General features: G+C 43.1%; 1 protein-coding gene across 1 annotated transcript in view; it reads left to right on the forward strand.

Moving 5' to 3' along the window:
* INPP5A (inositol polyphosphate-5-phosphatase A) overlaps window positions 1–21,794 on the forward strand; it is a 439,951-nt gene extending 418,157 nt beyond the window's left edge. Inside the window, exons 13-16 of the mRNA XM_040439018.1 lie at window positions 12,939–13,050; window positions 18,074–18,142; window positions 19,428–19,515; window positions 19,990–21,794. Of these exons, the coding sequence (XP_040294952.1) occupies window positions 12,939–13,050; window positions 18,074–18,142; window positions 19,428–19,508 (262 nt within the window). The 3' untranslated portion in view covers window positions 19,509–19,515; window positions 19,990–21,794. The remainder of the gene's footprint in view (window positions 1–12,938; window positions 13,051–18,073; window positions 18,143–19,427; window positions 19,516–19,989) is intronic.
* The last annotated feature ends 917 nt before the right edge of the window (window positions 21,795–22,711 follow it).

The raw sequence follows: 22,711 nt of genomic DNA on the forward strand, positions 1-22,711 counted from the left end.
GTGATGTCACAGTACAGGGATAATAAACACAGTGATGTCACAGTACAGGGATAATAAACAAACACAGTGATGTCACAGTACAGGGATAATAAACACAGTGATGTCACAGTACAGGGATAATAAACACAGCGATGTCACAGTACAGGGATAATAAACACAGTGATGTCACAGTACAGGGATAATAAACACAGTGATGTCACAGTACAGGGATAATAAACACAGCGATGTCACAGTACAGGGATAATAAGCACAGTGATGTCACAGTACAGGGATAATAAACACAGTGATGTCACAGTACAGGGATAATAAACACAGTGATGTCACAGTACACATAATAAACACAGTGATGTCACAGTACAGGGATAATACACACAGTGATGTCACAGTACAAGGATAATAAACACAGTGATGTCACAGTACAGGGATAGTAAACACAGTGATGTCACAGTGCAGGGATAGTAAACACAGTGATGTCACAGCGCAGGGATAGTAAACACAGTGATGTCACAGCGCAGGGATAATAAACACAGTGATGTCACAGCGCAGGGATAATAAACACAGTGATGTCACAGTGCAGGGATAATAAACACAGTGATGTCACAATGCAGGGATAATAATCCTACACACAGCAGGAGCTGTATTCAGTTTTCCACATAGACTTCCATCTTTCGTAGTCATCACTAGCTGCACCTTTTGTGTGATTGGAAAGGTGTCTCCAAGTTATTGGGTCCCATAGCAATTGTTACCCCAGCTACACTGGTAGGTACACCCATGTTGAGCAGTGTTCAGAGAGTTTCATCCCTGGAAATCTCTGACATATATTATGTATGTTTAATTCAAGCTTAGAATGGTATGTCCAGTAACTCAGAGCCTGGATTAACCAAGAGCAGTATCTCCATCAGTTTGATCTTCTCACATGTTTCTACCGTATGACTCATCAGAAGGTCATGTTGATTGGACTTCTCTAGAAATCTACATGCTGTATGTGACCTATATGTATGTATTCCCATCTTGCCACTTAATCCACATTATGATATGCATATAGAAGATATGGTCTTTTGTACATAGTCAGAGTTGTATGTGAACACGGGGCTATAGATACAAATGGAAAACTCAACTTTGTGAAATATAAAGAATTGGGAATCTAAGATAAAAATAGGAAAAGAACCAAGACAAAAAGAGGTTGAATCCACATTGCAAATATGTAGAAATTACTCCTAGTTGGAAGGATGGCCTTAAGGCCTGGTAGGGTAGTGCTTGACAAATGGTCTACCTGGTCCTGGTTATGCTGCTCCCTTTTTAACGCTGCACTAGGTGTAAAGTCGGCCATGCATTTTAATGATAACTTGTATCCTGTTTGCAGATGTGAAAATCTCACATCAATGGCAACAGATTAAGGCCTCTTTCACACGGGCGTCGCGTGTGAGGGCTGGATAAGATGCGGGAAAATGCGCGATTTTTCCACGTGAGTGCAAAGCGCTTTAATGCGTTTTGCACGCACGGGAGAAAAATCGGCATGTTTGGTACCCGAACCCGGACTTCTTGGGTTTGGGTTAGGTGTTGTGTAGATTTTATTATTTTCCCTTATAACATGGTTATAAGGGAAAATAATAGCATTCTTAATACAGAATGCTAAGTAAAATAAGGATGGAGGGGTTAAAAAAAAAATGAAAATAATTTAACTCACCTCATCCACTTGTTCGCGGAGCCCGGCTTCTCTTCTACAGTCCTGATCAAAAGTTTAAGACCACTTGAAAAATGCCAAAAAATCATATTTAGCATGGCTGGATCTTAACAAGGTTCCAAGTGGAGCTTCAACATGCAACAAGAAGAAATGGGAGTGAGACAAAACATTTTTTGAGCATTCAATTTATTGAAAACAACGAATAAACTGAGACAGGCTGTTTTTCAGCTGATCAAAAGTTTAGGACCACATCTCCCAAAAAAAAACGAAACCCCCCCAAAACAGAAATCCAACTTCCAAACATGAACTCAGTAATGAGTAGCTCGCCGTTATTGTTTATCACTTCAAAAATTTGTTTCAGCATGCTTGATGCAAGCGTTTTCATGAGGTGAGTGGGAACATTTCTCCAAGTGGTAAATACGGACACACGAAGGCCATCTACTGTCTGGAACTGTTGTCCATTTTTGTAAACTTCCCTTGCCATCCATCCCCAAAGGTTCTCAATTGGATTTAGATCAGGGGAACACGCAGCATTGGGCCAAAAGAGTGATGTTATTCTCCTGGAAGAAGTCCCTTGTCCTGCGGGCATTGTGTACTGTAGCATTGTCCTGTTGAAAAACCCAGTCGTGAGGAATGCTCTCTGCAACATCTGGATATAGCCAGCGGCCGTTTGACGCCCCCGCACTTCCTGAAGCTCCATTGTTCCACTGAAGGAAAAAGCACCCCAGACCATTATGGCGCCCCCTCCACTGTGGCGCGTAGAAAACATCTCAGGTTGGATCTGCTTGTCATGACAGTAACGTTGGAAACCATCAGGACCATCAAGGTTACATTTTTTTCTCATCAGAGAATAAAACTTTCTTCCACCTTTTAATGTCCCATGTTTGGTGCTCTCTTGCAAAGTCCAAACGAGCAGTTCTGTGGCGTTCAAGGAGACGAGGTCTTTGAAGACGTTTTTTGTTTTTGAAGCCCTTCAGTCTCAGATGCCGTCTGATGGTTATGGGGCTGCAGTCAGCACTAGTAAGGGCCTTAATTTGGGTCGAGGATTGTCCAGTGTCTTGACGGACAGCCAATTGTATCCTCCGGCTCAGTGCTGATGAAATCTTTTTGGGTCTTCCACTTGACTTTTTTGTTCCATAACCCTCAGGATCATTTAAAAATTTAAGAAATTCCAAATGACTGTCTTACTGCGTCCCTCCTCAGCAGTGATGGCGCGCTGTGAGAGACCCTGCTTATGCAGTTCAACAACCACGTTCAAAAAGGGAGAGTTTTTTTGCCTTTGCCATCACAACGTGTGACTACCTGACAGAAAATGACAATGAATCCACATCTTTGCACAGATTTGGCCTTTTAAAGGCATGTGGTCCTAAACTTTTGATCAGCTGAAAAACAGCCTGTTTCAGATTATTCGTTGTTTTCATTAAATTGAATGCTCAAAAAATGTTTTGTCTCACTCTCATTTCTTCTTGTTGCATGTTGAAGCTCTACTTGGAACCTTGTTAAGATCCAGCCATGCTAAATATGATTTTTTGCCATTTTTCAAGTGGTCTTAAACTTTTGATCAGGACTGTATCTTCTTCTTTGATGACCAGGAGGAAAAGGACCTGTGGTGACGTCACTGCTCTCATCACATGGTCCATCACATGGTCCATCCCTATTTTACTGTATTAGGAATGCTATTATTTTCCCTTATAACCATGTTATAAGGGAAAAATAATAATGATCGGGTCCCCATCCCGATCATCTCCTAGCAACCATGCGTAAAAATCGCACAGCATCCGCACTTGCTTGCGGATGCTTGCGATTTTCACGCAGCCCCATTCACTTCTATAGGGCCTGCGTTGCGTGGAAAACGCCCAATATAGAGCATGCTGCGATTTTCACGCAACGCACAAGTGATGCGGGAAAATCACCGCTCATGTGCACAGCCCCATAGAAATGAATGGGTCCGGATTCAGTGCGGATGCAATGCGTTCACCTCACGCATTGCACCCGTGCGGAAATCTCGCCCGTGTGAAAGAGGCCTAAAGGTATCCATACATTCAGTATCTTTCTCTGGTCCTTTTCCATACACGTCCACAATGGGTTCATCAGAGCATACCTGGTGTTCTCAACCGGGAAAGCTGAGCCTGACCTCCTCTAGCAGTGGTTTATCTCTTGAGAACAAAAGGATTGGGCATTTTGGAATCCCAACAGCCTAAAGCTGGATTTACACGGGCCGACTGAGCGTCCATTTGTCGGGAAGGAAGCATTCCTTTCCGAGAGTCTGCTGCTCATTCAGTGAAGGAGACCTGGTTTTTGAGCAGCATAGCACTGTGTAGACAGCACATCTGCTGCCCAGAAGCCATGATCGATGGTACCTGCGTTTTGCTCGTTCATTGGGTGATCGGCACATTTACATGGCCAGATTGTCGGGAACGACTGTTCACAGGAACAGTTGTTCCCGATAATCTGCCCGATTCTCAGGCCATGTAAATCCACCATAAGCCTTTTCTCCCCTGACATTTGCCATTGGGGGATAGTTGGGAGGCCCCTTAATACATTGGATGGTCTCCTGGTGTTGCTGAAATCTGGTGGTTCGCCCAACATGTGACTGCTTGACCAGCTTGAGGCCAGGTCCACATGAGTGTTTTGCGGTCACATTATACATCTGTATTTCACATGTGTGTCCTAGCCTGAACGCAGGTTTAACTGACCCAAGCTTACAGCATTATAGATCTCTGCTATGCTGCGAGTTCTGGTCCACAAACACGTGGTCGGACCGGGACACTCCTAATGCATCTGTAAGGCACTCATGTGGACCTGGCTTCGCAGTGCATAACTAGCATGGGACGTTGTCCATTCCATACCGGTCCCGTTAGCTCAGGGAATTGCAAAATTTTATAATTTTTCATTTACTCCTCGAGCCTGCATGTAAAAACTGAAGGATTGCTCAGTACAAGGCTACGATATTGACAGTATGTATTAAATGTCTATATAGACCAGGCCATGGATGAAGCCTGTTGACCTCTGTCCTATGGTGTGTGACGTTATGGCCCTGGTCTTATTTACCCTCTTCTACAGAATTGTCTGCCTGACCTCCTCTTTATGGCGGCCCTGATTGTCAGCTGGATCTCCATGGTTTTCACGTAACATTTAGAAGTAGCAGCTGTTTAACACCTTGTACCCGCTCACTGTTTGCAGGCCTGTGTTTGCCCTCTCGATTTTAGTGTGAATGAGATATATACATCACAGCACGTTGGTTTACAGCTCGCTGCCTTTGATTCCTTTATTTAACTAGGTCTACAATGGAAAGTTTTGCTTGGAAAGTTCCCTTTCAGTTACACAAGTTTTGTGTGACGTGATCATCTAGCATGTAAACCTGTATAGTTACCTATAGGTACCGTGCTCATAGCGGTATATGGAATAGCATTTGTCTTAGATCAGTGATTTGCAAGCCATTTTGGAAATGTTTGCGTGACCTGCATTAATGGGGAATTGTGGCCATGAAAATGCAGTGCAGGCTGTAGATGGCATGGTATAGAGCAGAAGTTAATGGGGCTGAGCTGTGATACCAAGAACAGCCACTATACAATGGACGGCGCTGTGCATGGTAAACCGCCAGAAGGCCTCGGCGGTCACAGAAACTTCAGTGCCTTCTCAAACAGCTGATCGGCAGGGATCCCGTGCTGGACCCTCATTGATCAGATACTGGTCATCAGTATAAAAGTCTCAGAAAACCCCTTCTAATAAGTTTTACTGAACCTTTCCCCTAAAATTATACGTATATCGGTCTGCTCAGCTCCTCCTGCTCTATAACCTGCCGCCTGCTGATCGCACTGCATTTTCACTGTGACAGCAGGTTCCCTTTAACAAACCCTAGACAAAAAGTTCATGATGCATTATAGGTGGGGTTGTATTAGATTCGAAAGTTAGTTTTTTTTCCCCCAGAAATGTCACCACTCTCGTCAGTGGGTTGTCTCTGTATTGGAGCTCAATGGGCCACAGTCTATGCATAAGACTAGGGTTCGGGATCAGGTTCGGGATCAGCTTGCAGTATGTACTGTACGGGTTAATGCTGACAATAAGGCTCCATTCACACGTCCGCATTTTCGTTCCGCTTTTTGCGGAACGGAATTGCGGACCCATTCATTTCTATGGGACCTGGAATTGCGGATCCGCACTTCCGGGTCCGCAATTCCGATCTTGAAAAATATAGAACATGTCCTATTCTTGTCCGCATTTGCGGACAAGAATAGGCATTTTCTATTAAGTGCTGGCGATGTGTGGACCGCAAAATGCGGAACGCACATCGCCGATGTCCGTTTTTTGCGGATCCACACACACGGACGTGTGAATGTAGCCTAATGGAGAGCTATAGGCTGTTTCTTGTAGCCCTCTGGTCCTTGTCATAGTCCTATTTTAAAATGCATTAGTGCCACGTGTTTTTGTGGCATACTTTGTGTGTTTTTGGTGGTGTTTTGAATTTGATGTTATTGCAGTCTGTCTGCAGCGCCGCATAGCTCTGATATATACAGTAAGAAACATCTCGTGATGGAGTAAAAAAAAAACATTTCTATTTCGCTTCTGAAATGCTGGTTGGCTTCTGTATAAAGAGTTCATACACTCGTCTGTCCACAGTAGCATCTGACCTTCCCAGGCCTCTGTTTACTCGGAGGAGATGAACTGCGTATTGTGTTCTGTTTGCTGCTGTACAATGGGGCTCAAACACAAAGGTCCGTCATGTGCTGCAGGAGCTTCTCGCCTTAAAGGAACACTACCTTTATATTGCCATAAAGTGTACAGCACATATCCCGTGTAAACTAAGTGTTATAGCTTTTTTGTTGTCTTTTTTATTTTTTTTACTATTGAGCATCATGTTTGTTTTGACATAGGCTCAAAGGGAATCTGTCACCAGTGACCTTCCTATGTTTGCATAGACACATTACTGCAATTCACCTGATTTGTTGATCCGAGGCTCCGTTCCGGAGTTAAGAAATGAAGCCTTTGGTGCAATGAGGGCATCGCTATTGCTTTTGTTGCACCCAAGCTCCACTCCCTTCTGTGCACGTTCCCTCCCTAGCTGCTCTGCCACTGCCTGAACTTGTCAATCAAAGCAATGGGGGAGGAGTTGGCCACAGAAATGAGTGGTGCTCGGGTGAACAAGAGCCACGGTGGCGCTCCCCATTGCGCCAGACGCCTAATTTGCATATTAAGAAAATAGCATAACTCTGAAAGGGCACCTCGAATCAACCAAAGAGAAACAGCATTTTAAGATATTTTATACTTTATTTTATACTTTACTTTTACTTTTTGGCAAGTGTTAAGACATAAAGTCTTGACGGCAATGTCCTGTGTTTTACAGAATATATAAGCTTTTCTTTATCTGAACAAACTTATTCCAGCATCGAAATTCCTAGAAGTGTAAAGGACAGAAAAGCTGCAGATTTACCGCAATGGATTTGTGTGCAGCACATTTCAGCTAAGTGGCCGAGACTGGATCCACTTGCTGCTGAATAAAATCTGCCGTGTAAATTGACCTGCGGTGCAGATTTGAAATCTACAGCACTACAGCTTACTTTATGCATTTCCACCACGGATTTCACCCTTTGCCATCTGGAACAAAATTGAGTCCAGACCAAATCCGCCCAATGCGGACATATCCAAAGGGGTGGTTTCATGTATAGATTGATGACCTACCGATAGGAAATGGGATAAATGTCCGATAGGTGCAAGTTTCACCTCTGGAACCCACTCTTATCTCAAGAATTGGGTCCTGCCATGCCTCGCATGCACACTGTTTTCCATGCATGACTTCAAAGAATGGCTGGCCCGGCTATTTTCATAAGTCCCATATTGATAAAGGTGGAGGTGTCTGCACATGAGCTGCGTCATCTCCATTCACTGCTATGGGACAACCAAAAATAGCTGAGCTAGCTCTCTCGGTCCATAACAGTGACTGCGCATGCGCAGTGTCCCCTCCATTTATGTTAAAGTCCTACTATTAGGTGGTGGGACCTGCACCCATCAGATATTTATGACATGTCCTATAGATATGCCATAAATGTCCAGATGGGACAACCCTTTTAAAGGCCTTGTCCCACCTCACTATTTCCACAGCGAGATGGGACTAAGCGCCGGCCCGAGATGGCCAGGTTTATGGGAACTGCCGGGCGGTCCACAACTCCTATTGGCTTTGGTCATTGCTGTAAATGCCTCGCCCTACCCAACCTTAGTCTTGGACTCCATAATCAGGGGTAATGTCATTTCGTTCAATATTTCATTGCAATTACATAAAGTTCCGCCCTGCAGTTTGTCGCACGGACCTGCTAAAGTCTCGGAGCATTATTTTTTTTTCCTTCAGTCGAGTAGCAAATTGAATTCTCATAATGTGTTTCATGAATGAGCCTTGTAAGATTTGATGAGGTGGAAAAAAGAAAGGCGCCGATATCAACAGATCAGTACAGTGCGGCTCCGTGCATTGCTTGTGGCGTCTTGCCATCTCTAATGCCTTTTTAATGGTGCAGAAGCTTGTAAACCCATTTGGAGAACGCTGTTGTATTATCACACCTAGCAGGCTGGTAAATAAGTTTCTGCTCAAGCATCACGCCATTTCTCCTCATTACATCCACGGCTGGAAGGAATGGATTAAAAAATTGAGTTTCCTCTATTCCTATTTGTATATTTAAAATGCTACAATGTATCGTCCAGTCACTTAATAAGCTCCATTATGCGTCTTCCTATACTGTACTGTATGCTTAATTGTAGCATGTATGAAGAGGACCTGCCAGCTCCCCTGACTTTAGTAGACACTTGTATGTCCCATGAAAAACCTGTTCTGAAACATCTTTTCTCAGAACGTTGAATTGTGTTCCTCTTTTATTACTCCTGAAAATGAATAAACTGTCAGCAGTGCACTCATTGGACATTGTCAGACTGATTGACATGTCGGGAAAGCTGCAACAAACGGGTTAGGTACTTCTGACATCAGTGAGGCTTGTGGTGTGAATGACTCAATGTTGTCACCGTTTGTATGGTAAATATGTAGTCTACCCTTTTTCTCTGTCCACAAAGTATCTATGTCCGCTCTAGACTGAGATCGGTATACCTTCTATGAGGCTCAGGGCATCTGTCAGCAGGTTTGTACCTATGACAGGGACCTGTTACATGTGCACTTGGCAGCTGAAGGCATCTGTGTTGGTCCCATGTCCATATGTGTCCGCATTGCTGAGAAACATTATGTTTTATTATATGCAAATGAGCCTCTAGGAGCAACGGGGGCGTTACCATTACACCTAGAGGCTCTGCTCTCTCCGCAACTGAGGCGCCCTCTGCTAATTGCATATATTAAAACATCATTTTTCTCAGCAATGCGGACACATATGAACATGGGACCAACACAGATGCCTTCAGCTGCCAAGTGCACATGTAACAGGTCAGCCAGTGGCATAGGTACAAATGCCCTTTAAGCCTAAAATACAAGCACCGGTTGCCCTGCTGTTGTATTTACCATCTTTTCCCGTTTAGAAGTATGTGTATTAGACAAGGTGACTGTTCGGAGTCCATGCATGCCAAAATATTAGCACAGTAATTATCTGATATACCACAGTATAAACCTTGTAAAGCAAACCCAGAGATATGTTTTTCCATACCTTTCTTCTGGTCTCAACATATCTTGAGATCTTTTTTATTTGTATTTTTTTTATGTATTTTGCTATATTCTGTCACAAGATGTCTTTGCTATAGCTACCGGTGTGGCCCCCTAATGGCTGTGATTGGCTTTGCAGCTTCTCAAGTTTTTTCCCCAATATCGTATTACATTTTCTCCATGAGAAATAGTTCTTAACCAAATTTGAACAAAGCTAAGGGCATTCATATCTGTATTGTAAAAGACCATCACTCTTTAGACAACTATAGTTGTAGATTAGATATAGTGCAGCCAGATGGTCATATGTAAGCTGCATAATTAGAGGTTTTCACCTTGGCTTTTGTCCAGCTTTGGGAGCCTTTGTGCCAGACCCACCCAAAACACCAGACTTGTAGAGGGAAGCATACATAGCTGCTCGATGCCACCGGGTTCCAGTTCCTTGGATCCCCCGTTGCCACTGACGTGCCTCGATTCTTGCTTGTAAACTTAGTTTGACAGGGGTCACTTGTGCCGCTGCAGCCAATGAATGGCCACAGTGGTGACGTGACCCCAATGTGGGACATGACCGAGTCATTGCCTGAAGTGCCACATTTGTGACCCTCGTCAAAATGGAAGTTTACCAATGGGAACTGGAGCACATTAACGGCAGCGGAGGACTGGAGGAGCTGGAACCCAATGTAAGTGTGCTTCTGTCCGGAGGTCGGGCAAGTTGGGGGGGGGGGGGCAGCAGAAAGAGAGGCTTCCAAAGTTGGACAACCCCTTAGGGTACATGCACACGTTCAGGATTTATGTGCGGAAAATCTGCACTGAAATCTGCTTGTGTTCGCAGGGAAATCCATACGGACAATCCGTATCAATTGGTGTGTATTTTTCGCATGCAGATTTTACTAAGTGAATGGAGAAAATCCGGTCTGGAAAAATAAAATAAATGGATATGCTACGGATTTTAAAATCTGCACAGAAAAAAATCTGCATCGTGTACATGAACTTTTAAAATTCTCATAGAATACAATGTGCATGACCTATGGTGCGGAAAATCCGCATGCAATCCTGATCGTGTACACTTAGCATTAAAGTCTCTTTATGATGTCAGAGCCGTACTATGTGCTCTCAGTCCATGGGCTTTTCTTTTCATTCTGCTCCCTCTCCCCTCTCACAGCAAGCAATCTCAGGGAGATACTACTGCCTCCTCTATCTTTTACTCTTAACAGACTTTTGGGTGACTGAGGAGACATCCACTCATGTAAAGTAAAGAAGATGGCACATTTGCCCAATTAGACATTTTTGAGTCTACAGATGGTCATTCTTGAGTAGATCGATGATTGACAGTCTAAGGCCAGCTTCGCTGTTCTTATCAGTTCTGATGCAAATGATACTCTTCAAGTTAGTAAAATGGTCAGTACACGCTCGCTCGAAAACAACTTATTTCTAATGAACAATTTCCATTTTTATAGATATGGAGAGGAACAGGGCGACTATAGTCCATGCCTTCACCCAGAGCCTCACGTTCATATGTATATACCAGAAGTCATAATGCCTGCAAATGATAGTGCTGTAAAATTCAATTAGCATGTTCTATCAGGTGCAGATACGTCGCCTCGGATAATAAATTGCATCTATTGAAATTACATTAGAGAACCTTTTTTTTCCGTTTTCTTTTTGCATTGTAAATCAGTTTAGGAATAAGCGATCATTTGTCAATACTCCTAAACCAGTCCTTTAAGTCTCTTAGGAGAAGCAGCTCAATACTTAATCTTGTCTAATTGAACAGCGTACAGAGTAATAGTTAGCCCGTGTTTTGTCACTGTAAAGAATCTGTCAATGCTGCGGGTAAATGGTTGTATTATGTCCTTCACACAAATATACTAGATTATCCTCATCAGACATGAGCTCTGCATGTGTAGTCATGTGAATGTGAGATAATACCGCATTCACTGGAGTATGGACCATGTCATAGATCTGAAATAAAGCAATACAGTGCCGTGATCTGCAGGCGGCATGTTATAGAGCAGGAGGAGCTGAGAAGACTGATACATAGTTTTATGGGGAAGGATTTAGAACTGGTATTTTATTCATGTAAATCTGTACGCTTAGGAGTCCAGTGGGCGGTCCTATTAAGATAACCGCCATCTTTGTGTGCACTGTGAGAGACGACAGTCAACCATAAAGTCACTCTGCCCGCTGGACTTCTAAGTCCAAGAAGATCAGGAATTTACATGAATATATAATAAGTTAAACTGGAACTTTTCTAACAAAACTTCAGTACTGTGCAAAAGCTTTAGGCAGATGTGGGGGAAAATGCTGCAAAGTAAGAATGCTTTCAAATATAGACGTGTTAATAGTTTATTTTTAACAAAATGCAAAGGGAATGAAGAAAAGAGAAATGGACAGTAAATGCAATCAGTATCTGGTGTGACCGGCCTTTGCGTAGGTACACTTGAACACCGTTTTTGAAGAAAGTCTGTAGGGAGGTTGTTCCAAACATATTAGAGAACTAACCGCAGATCTTATGTGGATGTAGGCTTGCCCAGATCCTTCTGTCTCCTCATGTAATCCCAGACAGACTGGATGATAAGATCAGGACTCTGTGGGGGCCATATTATCTCTTCCAGGGTTCCTTGTTCTCCTTTACACTAAAGATAATTCTTAAGCCTCATTCACACGTCGGTGATTTCGAGCCATAACCAGAATTGGAGCCTCCACAGATATAAGGTATAAGGGAAAGATCTGCTCCTAAGGCCTTAATGACATTGACTGTATGTTTGGGGTCGTTGTCCTGCTGCAAAATAAATTAAAAATTTTAAGCAATTAACGTTTTAGTTTTTTTTAAAGCATTTTTTCACACCTGTGCTGTATACAGACTCACAATTTACGTACTTCAAAACCCTTTTCCAGCTCGAATCTGTGGATTGTGATGAAAACTAGAATCGGGCTCAGATTGCTGTATCTGAACACGATTCTTTAACTACCTTAATAATATGGAGTCCGTCCTACTGTGAAATGTATGTCCTCCGTGGACATACTCCTACAGCGTTCCGGCTGGTCACATAATCGTGCATCCCATCCACATTTCTGTGTAATAAATGGCTGGGTTTATTCTGTTCTTGCCTAACTTTGGATCAGTAGTGGTTTTGTAGGCATGCAAGGTTTAAAGGGATTTTTCAAGGGAAATGGCTTATGTAAAAACAGGCTCAGAGCAAAACCAAACCATCAGCCGATCCCCCAATGTCGCTGTTCTGTGCTCCACTCCTCCTGGTCTTGGGCTCGACATTCCTGAAACGGCTTAGACTCTCCGCAGAAGAGCCCTGCCTTAGCCGTTTGTGGCCAGGAAGTGGAGAGGATCAGTAAGGTGAGTAACGATGGTTTGGGGGGGTTTTCTTATCCCTCTCTGACCCTGAAAAATGTTTTTACCTGAAATGTTTAGAAAACCCCTCAATATTTATCTTTTGAAACCCACTATTTAAAATTAAGAAACAGACCCTATTTTTACATAGATGTAAATGTTGTTGGTCGCTAACTAGATTGTGTCAAATCTTCGTCATTTAAGCTACGTTTTCCATTTTGTACAGTAGCAGAGTGACATGCGGACCACCGGAGCCTGACATGTCTGTATTGACTCTCTTCTAGTTATCCGTACAGTGAAGACAGCAGTCAGGGAAAGCAATACATGAATACAAGATGTCCAGCGTGGTGCGATCGAATACTGATGTCACACTCTGCTAAAGAACTTCTTTTAAAGGTAAGAGCCTCGATTCTGGCAAAGCTTTAACCCCTAACTCTGGTATCCTAAAACTAGCTTTGCTGCTATTAAAGGGTTATCCCATGATTAACATAAAAAATGATATTCAGACATCATCTAGTACAAGCCAATCTCTTTCTAACAAAGCTAGAACCAGCCGTGTACCTCACATGGATCCAGAGATCTCCCCATTTATTGTTCCAATTGCCCCGCTAAATTTATTTAAGCTGGTAGCTCAGGGGAATGTCCTTTCTGATGCAGCTCTCTCCCTATCATGACTCAGGGGCGTGTCCTTTCTGCTGCAGCTCTCTCCCTATTAGAGCTCAGGGGGATGTCCTTTCTGATGCAGCTCTCTCCCGATCATGACTCAGGGGGCGTGTCCTTTCTTATGCAGCTCTCTCCCTGTAAATGTCACAGCTTCCAACAGTAAATATAGCTGATAGCAGCTGAAGGATGGAATTGAGCATGTGCGACCACCTCTGCAATCTTACTGTGAATAAAGAAATGAACAAACAGCAGGTGTTGTTTTACAGATACATTTGATTGAATAACTCAGTGGCTGCAACCAATTTTAATTAGATGCAGTTGCAAAAGTACTCAGACCCAGGTGCTGGTTTGAAAAATGTTGAATATTTTTCATGGGATGACCCCCATAGTGTAGAACGTTGATGTTGAATCTGTCGGTTGTCAATTGGGACTGGGAAGGATTAATTCCAATTCATGGCAGAGTGGCTTTTACATTTCTCAGCTCGGATTTGTAAGTACGAATTTTGTAAGGTCCAACTTGATGGACTTTGGTCCTCTTTCGAACCACTAATTCTGTAACCACGGAAGTGCTGGATCCGTGATTTCCATCCCTTTTTAGTGCCCACAATAAATCCTTTTAGTATTTTCGGAAACAGCAACGATCAGGATTGTTACATTATAGACTGAATTGATGAATTTAAAAAGCAAGGCAACATTTAGTGGGATAGTAATAACTTTCTTATGCCATGGTTTTATGAGCATGGGGGGGTCTGACCCCTGGGGCCTCCACCAATCCAGAGGGTGAAGTGTTGGTTTAGCGCTGCGTCCCCTTTACTGTTTATCACAGGAAATGGACCGACCTGCAGTTCTCTGCACAGCCGGGTGACTTTGTAGGGAAAACTTTAATGGGGACGCACCATGAAACCCAGTCTGCGTACCCTCTATTCTCATCATGATCTCAGAAGTTGGACTTCTATGACATTAAACTAATTGCATGTCCCAGCTATATTTCATCATTTTACTGGATGGAATACTTGCTTAAAGGGGTTTTCCAAGATATTTCTAACTGCTGACCTTTCCTCTGGATTAGGTCCTGGGTATCTGAGCAGTGGAGGTCCGATTCTCAGGACCCCCACCGATTAGCTGTTTGAGAAGGCATCGGCACTATCGCCGTGGCCTTCTCACAGCTTTCTCTAGACGTCGCATTCATCAGTCACGCAGCTGAGCCCCATTGAAGTGAATGGGTCTAAGCTGCAATACCAAGCGCAGCCACTATTAAATAGACGGCGCTGTGGTGAGCAAGCATCGGTGCCTTCTGAAGCCGCTGATCCACGTGGTTCCCGGGGTTTTGGACCTAACCCTGATCAGTCCAGTAAAAATATTTCGGAAAACCCTTTAAATGTCCCGCCACTTGCCCCATATAGATTGCTGTTTATGGCAGCCTGTATCCTCATTTTAATCCAGCTCATGTCTGACACCAGAGAAGCCAATGAAAATTTTATTTTCTTGTGATTTTTTTTTTCCACTGATTTACAAAATCATTTCTTCCTAAGAGACTTTAACTATAGAAGTAGATTAAGAGTCGGCTGGATTTTCATGGTGTTTTCTTTCCAGTTTCTGCTTCTTTGCCTATAGAATGATCACTGTGCCCAATGCACTCTATTACAAGATAATCTGCAGGATCTTCAAGCTTTACTGTGCAGAAAGAGAATACCCTGTGATCTAGTCTCTGAAACAAAGTGCTGATCCAGCTCGATTGCAGTGATGGAACGAGCAGGATGGTGTCTAACGTGCTCCTCCGCGCTGTCTGTGCTCGGAAAATGAATGGTCTTCACAAATTAGCGCACAGCATGTGGAGCTTCGCATGCTAGGCGTTACAGATTGGACAGACATGGGGCTGTAAACAGCTTTCATGCTGCACCATCTATCATGCCATGCTCGGTTACCTCACCATCATGTTATTTTATGCTTCCTGAGCCCTAAAACACCAAAGGTTGCCCACTGCTTGCGAGTCACGTTGACGCCTGATAGCATGCAGTAATGAATGCTCAGCCGAGTGTGCCCTGTCCCTGCTTGTGCAGTGCTGTAATTTGTTTATCTGTCTAAAGATTATACAGTTGGAAATCCACAATTTTATGCTGCCTTTCTAAATTATCAAGTCTCTATTTGATGAATGCTTCTCCACTTGCAAAGGAAGTGCCATGATGATCTTGAAATATTGGAAAGTGCTCATGCATACAATGGGGAAGGTTATGTTTTCTTCTGTGCTTTTGGCAGGCAATCATAATATAAAGTAAACCTGACCTTAAGCCAGTTTAATGCATTAACATAATTTAGTTTTTTAGTCCAAACAGTGATGTATATATTAGTCTCCTTCGTTCCGACTTGACTGATTGAAGAGAAAAAAAAATATAATAATGGCTGACATATTGCCGCGGCTAGAGGTTGTCGCTGTGAGAACGTTACATTGTGTGTGCCTTTTGGAATTAATTTTTTTCATTCATTTGCAATATTATCAAAATAATTTATTTTTGAATTCAGTTAAATGATCATGGGAAGAGAATCAGATTGTAAAATGGGCACAATGGCACTTTTTAAAATCCATCCTCTGCCGGGTGCGCGCTGCCGCCATCCTCTGCCAGGTGCGCCCTGCCGCCATCCTCTGCCGGGTGCGCCCTGCCGCCATCCTCTGCCGGGTGCGCCCTGCCGCCATCCTCTGCCGGGTGCGCCCTGCCGCCATCCTCTGCCGGGTGCGCCCTGCCGCCATCCTCTGCCGGGTGCGCCCTGCCGCCATCCTCTGCCGGGTGCGCCCTGCCGCCATCCTCTGCCGGGTGCGCCCTGCCGCCATCCTCTGCCGGGTGCGCCCTGCCGCCATCCTCTGCCGGGTGCGCCCTGCCGCCATCCTCTGCCGGGTGCGCCCTGCCGCCATCCTCTGCCGGGTGCGCCCTGCCGCCATCCTCTGCCTCCAGTCCCCTGTGAAGTGGAAGAGTAACAACCTGTCCGTCGTTGCTTGCACTGCTGCAGCCATTCAATGGGCTCAGCAGTGACTTGGCACATGACCACTGAGGCCAGTGAATGGCTACAGTGGTGCACATGACTATAGAGGGAACATTGCATTAGGTGTTGGAAAGCCCTTTTAAGTTTAATATGCAAATTAGAGGAAAAGTGTCCACAGACGCGCCTGCAAGAAGGAAGAGTGCTATGTTTTCTGCTAGCCATGATCCCACCTAGCAGAGGTTAAGTGACGAACCTGCAAGATCAGGGCTTCTCATACTTATTCTGCTTGGGCCCCACCAGACAGACCATGATGATGCCTGGACCTATGCCAAAATTTTGAATAAAGCTCAATAAGCCTTTAAAGGGGTTGTCTGGTTTCAAGAGGAAACCGGACACTTGGGATATGCCTGCAATAAAGAATAGATGATCACTTGCCTAGCAGATCCTGTGCCACTGCTTCAGATCTCCCAGACGGGTTCCGTTTACCCAGCTGCAGCAGTGACGACACGTTGACAACACATGACCGCTGCAGCCAGTCACTAGCTTAAGGGTCCATTCATACGTCAGTATTTTGTAATCCGCATCCGTTCCGCAAATTTGCGGAACAGAATGCGGACCCATTCATTTCAATGGCCCCCGCAAAAAATCAGTTCTGTTCCGTTATGCGGATCTGCAAAGAAATTTTGCTTTTCCTACTGTCCGCAAAATGCAGTCCGTGGTCCCATTGTAGTCAATTTTTTTTTTGTACCCTAGCAACATATATTCCTCCTTCCGTGTTATGCAGAAAAACAGAACTGATGGGGATGTACAATTGGTAAAAACACAGATCCGCAAAAAATGGAACACAATTCTGGAAAAGTAAAATACTGATGTGTGAATAGACCCTTAATCGGTGTACTGCTGACTCGGAGTGTAACCGCATGTGGCAGATCTGTTGCACAAATTTATGCTACTGAAGTTCCTGCTGCAAGTGCAGGGGTTTGAGCAAAGCCCAATTAGATAAATAGGACAGTAAGAAATTTCTGCAAGAGATCTGCCACGTGTACATATACCCTTGAAATACCCCTATAACCTGGTGGAGGTTCTGTTGTTTTTACATTGTAGGGAAGATTTATTATGGCTCTACACCAGTTTTCTGGAGTAGAAAAAGTTGCAAATTTTGTCGCAAGTGCCAGTTTGTGACAAAACTTGGGACTTCTTAGATTTCTTTGACACATGTCCAAAAGGGTAGACTGGAGGATGCGGGCCACGGGTGAGATGGCCCGTGGCCTGACTCCTTTAACAATATGTGAGCCAGAAATCTGCACATTTTACACCAGAAATCTATTTCAGTTCCTGGCTGGAGTAGGTTTCAGGTCTGGTGCACGGACAACCCCACATGCTTCACAATTAGTGCGTACCTCTTAATAATTGTGACACGGGCCAAATTAAAGGGATTGTCCGGCCATATATATTGATATCCTCAGGATAGGAGATGAAGTGCAGTGTAATGAAGAGGAAGCGGCGTTCACATGGAGCGCCACCTTCTCTTCATACAGCTGATTGTGGACCCCCACCGATCAGATATTGAAGACCGATCCTGATGAAAGGTCATCAATATATATATGCCGGACAACCCATTTAAGATGGGTGCATATAATCCGATAAGACCACCAAGTGTTTTTATATTTGGTTCGACTTAGGGCCTGGAAACATCACATCCTCACAGAGAGTATCTCAAATTACCGCTATATAGTGGCAGCAATTAAATACATTTATATGTACATTGTTTTTTTTTCAGTCTGAAAATGATGAAAGGATAGTGATTTATGACGGCGTTGGGCCAAATATCTGCATGGGGGACCACAAGGTAAAGTACAGCATTTTATATCTCATATATCAAATCTTCTTTCCATTTCTTCTTCTCTTTCTTTTTGCTTTCTTAAAAGTTTTGTCTGGAATTAAAGACACCTTTGTTGAGAATGGGGGGTCTCTAACCCGCCTGGTGAGGTGACCACCTCATCTAGGCAGAGAATGAATGGAGAGTTGGACGTACGTGTGTGTGTGTGCGCCTCTTTTTGTTACCTACAGAAACGGCCATGTGCAGCAACATTTCACCAGGTGGGTCAGTGGTCTCCTTGTTCTCCACACAGGTGTCCTAGAGGTGGGACCTGCACCTATCAGACATTTATGGCATATCCACAGGGTACATCATAAAAGTCCAAGGTGGGAATATCCCTTTAAAGAGTTTAATGAATATCCTTTTAAACTTTAATGAATCGCACAGGTGCACCCAAACTGCAGTGCAGGGCTACCACTTTATTACATACATAGTTCCTCCTTTTTCCTGACGTGTCTGTATGGGGAAGATGGGTTTATAAACCTGCCCATTCCCCTAAAGCTCTGGGTTATCTGCTGTCCCCAGGATAGGGGATAACTATTAGTCCAACCATTGGGACCCTCATTCATCACGAGGGGTGCCCCATACCATTTGGAAACCCCCAATATGATTGGAGTGGCAGGTCGAGTATTTCTACTGCCACTTATTAATCTCTTGATGGGACTGCTGGACGTAGGCAAGCGCTTGCACTTGGCTATCTCTGGCAATACCATAGAGATGAATGGTGCTGCATTGCCCATGCTCGACCTGCCGCTCCCTTTATTTCGAGGGGCTCCTCAGCATGGTCAAGATTGAAAAAAAAAAGTGGCTGCAGGGGTCACATTTCTGTATCCTGGGACTTCATTGGAAGCAGAGAATGGCTGGGGACTGGGCATCCTCGGAACAGGAGTGGTGGTGGGCCGGTTGTGATGGGGGGGGGGGGGGTGAGTGTCTTTTTTTAAATGTATTTTGACCATGCTGAGCCATTTAAATAGATTTTTTTTCTCTGGCAAATCTTTGTTATGCAGATTATGAAAATTAATTTTTATATGGCAATATCACTAGAAGCACAAGGGCCAGTCTTACCATTTTAAGATCTGTATTGTTATACAGGGAATGTGCTGCAGTTCTTGTCTTGAGCCTTTAATCATTCATATATATTTTTGTTAAACACTCTAATGAATGCTATAGTGTTTTCTTTCTTCAGTGGTTGCGCTATTTATGTAACTATGAACTGGGAAGCTTCGTATCTAATGTTTTCTCTTTTCCCGTTCAGCCGGTCTTCCTGTCCTTCCGAATAGCCGCTGGGGCAGGTAAAGCTAATGCACATGTGCACAAGTGTTGTATCGTGCAGTGATGTGGTGGTAAATATCAATTTCTTTCTATTTTTTTTTTTATTTGCTTTAGGCCTCATGCACACGGCCGTTGCCCGCCCCTTCTGTGCATTGGGGACCACAATTTGCTGCCTCAGACAGATCCAGACCTATTCAACTTGGGTCCATGATCCGTCTGCACCACCAAAAAATATGTTCTATTTTTTGGCGGTGCGGAGGCACAGAGAGAAACCCCACGGAAGCACTCCGTAGTGGCTCCGTGCCTCCGTTCCACACCGCACCTTCTCGATTGTGGACCCACTCAAGTGAATGGGTCTGCATCCGTGATGGGGTGCACAAATGGCCAGAGCCTGTGTATTTCAGACTCGCTGTTTGCATGCGGCCTTAGTGTTGTGAATATTTTTTTTTGTCTTTTATGGTTCTTTTTTATGTTGGTTATATTATGTCGGTTTGGTGAGTTTGTGTTTTCATTCATGCAGTTCCTTACATTTTCTTGTTTGACAGGGAAAAGATGCCAACCCATAGAAAAGATCTACAGAGAGACCACTCTGTGAGGGTGACCACCTGCAGTATAGCAGCCTCCTCGATCGCTGAGCTGCACGACGGTCCTCGCGGCTAACATTTGTACATTATGGATCATCTACTAGGCTTCATCTTCCCAACAATTCTCACATACCTCACTTTCTTTCACATCCAATAGAAACATGGATACATGTATATATTTTTTTTACATCACTGTTGTGTTGCCAAAAACGCTAGCAGACAATACATATCGACAATCTCCTCCTCTGTTCTTGTGCGTCATCGCAAAATAAACGGAAGCTGAGCTTGTGCGTGCACGGTCACTTTGTGGAGGTTAATCGACTGGGGGTGCCGCGCATTTCTGGTGCCTTCAGTCTTGAAAAGATTAAACCCTTCCTTGATGGAGGTCACTTCTGCATTATGCCCACCGGTAGGACACTGCAAGCGACCCGTTATCACTTTACACCATTTCCTGCTTACATTTCTTGAGACTGAAACTCTAACGAAGTCATAAAGGCTCGAAGTTTGGCAGCAGATTCCTAGAGAGGCACGAGGGAAACGAACCAGATATTGATGGTCATAAGTACATAGTCAACTGCAACCTGTGTGCCTAATGTTAGGCTAGCTAGGGGTGTAGCCACTAAAGTGCAATAATCATAAGTTCACCATTTAAATCAACAGCCATTACCAAACGTCAATGGCGGGCTAAAAACCCCATCCCCACCTCTCAATCTAAAACCCCATTTCCACCTCCTTTCATTTTACTGTTTTAGAAATAACTTTCCAATTTCCATGTTATTTACTACACTGCCATGTAACATGGGTTTGGTTTTTTCGAGTCACACAGCAGCTGCTTTTCATTTTTATATATATAATATATATATATATATATATATAAATATTAAAAATATATATACTTTTTAAAAAATAATTTATAAACCTTACCAAAACCTATGCTAAGTATTCTTTCCAGTACTGGCGCGCGTGCCATATCAGTAACGAACATTCAGGAGTAGCAGTTTTAGATATCTCTATATAAATATATATGTACATCAGCAACCAAAATTTCTATGTAACCTTTTTGTGTCGTGCGGAAAAAAAAAAGACAAAAACACCATAGTCGATACAATCCGTATATATACAGTAGCAGTTTTCACTTTATTACTCTTGTAATAAATTATTTGTATGTGATATTAAGGACTGAATGTGAAGTTTCTAGCTAGATTTGGGTCTCTCTTTTAAAGGTTTTGTAAGCAGTTTTTTTGTCTGTCTTTTGTTACCGTATCATAGTGCCAATTCCTCTCTATACGCAGTGACGACATGGGAGACACGTCGTGTAGAGTTTCTAGAATAGCCTAGTGAAGATAAAAATCAAGTTTCAGAATTATTTTTTTTTTTTTAGGATAAAAAAAGGTCACTTTTGTCAGGTGCCCCTACCCCAGACTTCAAAGGTGATTATAGAGGTTTTTTTTTTTGCTATTAATTGTACTCAGAACACTAAGGATTATGTGATTGCATTAGATTAAAGTTCAGTATCTATTTTTGGTATAAATCACTACTACTATTCGGAAATTCTTTTATGTGCTCTCGCAGAATCCACCTTCCCCGATGCACATTTGTTACTGTGTTGAAGGTGGAGAGTGTTTTGTTACCGTGCCATGTTTGTTGTAATATCACAAAAGCGTGTTCCTGCGAATGAAAAAAATAAACTGATAGATGTGTGAATCGCCTTTAACACCATAGGCTGTCTGGTTCTCAACTTAAAGCAATAAACTGTTTATTGTGGCAATCTGGTCTCTGTGGTTTTATTTTACATTTTATAAATTGGTTTATGCCCTTTAGGGTCCATTCACACGTCCGTTTTTTCTTTCCTGATCTGTTCCATTTTATGTGGAACAGATCTGGACCAGTTCTGTACCCATTCATTTTAAATGGGTCCTGGAAAAAATCGGACAGCACAATGTGTGCTGTCCGTTTCCGTTGTTCCGTTCTGCATGTCCGAAAAAATATAAAACTTGTCCTATTCTTTTCCGCAAAAATCAGATCCTGGTACAATACAAAGTCAATGGATCCGCAAAAAACGGAAGACATTCGTATGTCATTGCGTATGTCATCCGTTTTATGCGGATTCCGTTCCTGGAAATAAAATTTTTATTTTGTAAACTTTTATTCACTTTTTTTTTTTCAATTTTTTTTCAAAGAAATCCAAACAACTTTATTTGCTTATTGAGATTTATACATGTTTCCGTTTTTTGCGCATCCGCAAAAAACGGATGACACACGGATGACATACGGAAACATTTTCAGGAACAACGGATCCGCAAAAAACGGACCGAAAATCGGGATATAGAAAAATACTGACGTGTGAATGTAGCCTTAGGGTGGTGTTATGCTGCTTTTGACCTGGCATTTTGTTTTATTTTTTTTTTTTTTTTTTGCATGCCTTGCATTTTTATGTAGAAAAATATTTCTCTTAGAGCAATATGGGAAAATAGTTTGGTACAGAAAACGCCATGCAATAAAAAAAGTAAGGTGAAAAAAAAAAAAACAACCAATGGTTGCTTATTGGACAAAAATGCCAGAGCATGCTGAGGCCTCTACAAAAAAAATGTCTATGCAAAATGTGGAGCTGGCATTTTTTTTTTACTATAACATGATGCAAACAAATACTTGAAAAAAATAAAAAGCACCAAAAATCACAAAA

Source organism: Bufo bufo, chromosome 6 (assembly GCF_905171765.1).
Source record: "Bufo bufo chromosome 6, aBufBuf1.1, whole genome shotgun sequence".
Taxonomy (NCBI): Eukaryota; Metazoa; Chordata; class Amphibia; order Anura; family Bufonidae; genus Bufo; species Bufo bufo.